At 42.4% G+C, this 2,911-nt stretch overlaps 1 protein-coding gene across 1 annotated transcript; it reads right to left on the reverse strand.

The window, feature by feature from the left end:
* Positions 1-428: 428 nt before the first annotated feature.
* Positions 429-2,413, reverse strand: LOC101313628 (protein ABSCISIC ACID-INSENSITIVE 5-like). The gene is made up of 5 exons (XM_004305297.1): positions 1,298-2,413; positions 1,122-1,193; positions 1,004-1,033; positions 717-843; positions 429-605 (listed from the first exon to the last, which is right to left on the reverse strand). The coding sequence occupies exons 1-4, from the start codon at positions 2,411-2,413 to the stop codon at positions 748-750; spliced, it is 1,314 nt and encodes a 437-aa protein (XP_004305345.1). The 3' UTR covers positions 429-605; positions 717-747.
* Between the last annotated feature and the right edge of the window lie 498 nt (positions 2,414-2,911).

Genomic DNA, 2,911 nt, shown 5'->3' on the forward strand with positions numbered 1-2,911 from the left:
GCTAGCTAAAATAGAGAGCATTAATGCATATACATTTCTAAAATTTAACTTAAATATGGCTAGCATTGCTAAAGATGCTATAACTGGGGTTAGACTAAAAATCAAAAATTTAAGTAACTTTTTATGTGTCAATTCTTAATACCCTTAGATTATATAGAAAACATAGATTTTATAAACTTAGACTAACTTTACAAACTCCTCTAGAGAGGAGCCGGATCCGCGCGTGGTGTAGATGTAGCTAGGTTGCATAACACACAACACCATAAGGTAACAGTCGTAAGCAAATATCTAGTGTGATGGAAAAGCTCATCACGACTGCAGGAGACCACTTCAAGCAAACGCTTATTATGTTAATTTATGCAAATAAAATTCAAAACATACCACTATTATGTCTAGTCTAAGAATTGATACAAACTTGCATTCCTAGTTTTATGCTAGCTCAACTTGGTTTTACACATCTTGAACTACTATTCTCAATCGATGTGCACATATCTATGGTCATATCGTCTTAGAACACAGTTGAAGGAATTTTTTTCAGCACCGTGCAGAACATCCTTAGTTGCATTCATTAGTGGGGAACTTTGATTCATCTATTCCTCAGTGACCTGAACCAAAGATCAATATTGCTCAAATAAATACAGGAAATGTACCCAGAAAGAATATACAAATGTCCATCTAGCTAGCGAGACAGAAGTCGGTGTACAAAATATGCTTACATTTCACTTCCTTTTATGATTGATTTGTGCATCACACAGCACAACTGTGACTCCTCTTCAGCATCCACAGCTTCTCCATAGCTTTCTGCGCCCTGCTCTGAACTCTTTTTCTCATTTCCTCACAGTGCTGCCAAAGTTGAAGTTCAATTAGATGCTTCTTTTTATATCATTTATACCTATACAGGAACCAATTACATATGCATTGGAAGGCCACATAGGTTGGCTCGAGGTTTACAAGATGTGGATACATTTATGATTGCATCTTATATTTACAAACATATGCATACCTGTTGCTTTCGTTTCATCTCAAGCTCAGTCTGTTCAAGTTGACACAATTCAGAATCAGTAATGTAAGAGCAGTTGCAAAGTTGCAAACTATTTGATAGATGTTTCTGATGTGATTACCAGTGCCTGTTTAAGGTTTGCATTTTCTTCTCTTAACTGGTTCAGTTCTGCCTCCAACTCGACAGTGTATGCCTTCATCAGCAGAAGAAACATGTGCTTGATGAGTATAAGTAGCTAATTTGAAACAGAAAAAATGATTGATCACAGAAATGACTTGCGAGGAAAGCGTGACATACCTGTTTCCTGGCTCTAGACCTTGCAGCAGACTCTCTATTCTTAATCATCCTTCTCTGCCTCCTCTCCACCACCTTCTCCACTGGACCATCTATAATTCTCTTTCTTCCCCTCAGTGCACCCATACCCATACCATGTTGGCCCCCTGAGTTCTCAATCTGACTCGCACACATCCCATCTGATGACACTGGACTCAGAGGAGCAGCCATCCCAATTGGCTGTGTTGGGGCATAACCACCGCCACCGTTCACCATTCTCCCACCAAAACAAACTGCCTGTGACGGTGGCGGCAGGTATACCCCATTCCTCTTGCCATTTGTAGCATACCCGGGTGACTCTCCCACCGGGGCTCCACCTTGAGGGATAGTTTGATAATTGGGAAGAACAGGAGTAGTACTAGTGCTAGCACCAGCATTTGCACCCATTCCCATCATAAAACTTTGTCCCACTACGCCATACTGCTGTGGTTGCTGTTGGGGTTGGGGCGGGAGGGGAGCCACTGACATTGAATCTGGTTCCCGAACTACCCCTGCTTTTACCAGAAAATCCTCCAATGTCATCTCCCCAAATGTGGGCTGGCGAGCAGCATACTCGGAATTCTGAGCACCATCATTGCTATCATTGTGGTTATTGTTTAGTTGCTGAGCTTGTGCTTTCTGACCCCTGTGTATTTCAGACCAAACTTCATCCACTGTCTTCCTACACAATGGCGCAGGCAGGGTGAGTGAACCCTGACGTGCCAAGCTTGGTTGCCTGGCAATCATACCCTTTTTTTCCGTAGAGACCTCGCTCGAAGCGTGGTGCTGGACATTGCTGCTGCTTATATTGTTGATGTGGTTGGCATTGAGGTTATTATTGTTGTTGTGGTGGGTGGAGTTGATGGCTTGATTTTCTTCAGCAGTCCAAATGCTGTTGAGGAACTCATCCATGTTCATAGACCCGAAATTCTTGCCGTTCTCACAGAGGGTGTGCTGGAACTCGTCGAGAGTGAGAGAGTAGATGGAAGACTCTCTTCCTAAGGACGTGAATAGTTGGTTGTTCTTGGCATGTTGGTCAGACTGCAATGGTGATTCCTCCCTGCTGTGGGACATCGTTTCAGACTCCGAGACACCACCCATTGCTGTATTTGTCAAATGTAGTTTTCCGGAAATCTGACGGGGCTTATTATCTGGAGGTGTAGTTGAAGCAGAAGAAGCGCTCAAGGATTATGCAAAGAACAGATACTAAATTAATATAAACTTCAGGATGATCACTGTCTATTTGAAGAGAAATGACACCAGTATACGAGCTAATCATACAACAGAGAGCTGAACGATGCTCGATCGGACCCGGTGCCTTGCCGTTTATGCCAGCTGCGCGTGATCGACCATCTTGCTTCCCTGTTGTTCCCACTGATATATTAGTTTCCACAAACGTACATATCATTATATATTGACCATAACCGAAACAAATAAGCACACTTTCCTCCAATAAAGCAGGCCGGATTCACACAAATCAAAATAATCAGCTACGTTAATCTTCCGATTACCAACACTGGCATGTCAAGATTTAAACCTAGCTAGGAGTAATGAGAGGTTTTCCTCAAAAATTAAGGAGAGATTTACCTGGCTATAAAA

This window comes from Fragaria vesca, linkage group LG6 (genome assembly GCF_000184155.1).
Source record: "Fragaria vesca subsp. vesca linkage group LG6, FraVesHawaii_1.0, whole genome shotgun sequence".
In the NCBI taxonomy this organism is placed as follows: domain Eukaryota; kingdom Viridiplantae; phylum Streptophyta; class Magnoliopsida; order Rosales; family Rosaceae; genus Fragaria; species Fragaria vesca.

What these genes read in the sequence shown, in the direction of transcription:
- LOC101313628 (XM_004305297.1), bottom strand. Translation starts at nt 2,413, where the DNA reads ATGGGTGGTGTCTCGGAGTCTGAAACGATGTCCCACAGCAGGGAGGAA. An exon ending in GGTCTAGAGCCAGGAAACAG is followed by an intron (nt 1,194 to 1,297) that starts GTATGTCACGCT and finishes CTGCTGATGAAG; the next exon opens with GCATACACTGTCGAGTTGGA. An exon ending in AGATGAAACGAAAGCAACAG is followed by an intron (nt 844 to 1,003) that starts GTATGCATATGT and finishes CAACTTTGGCAG; the next exon opens with CACTGTGAGGAAATGAGAAA.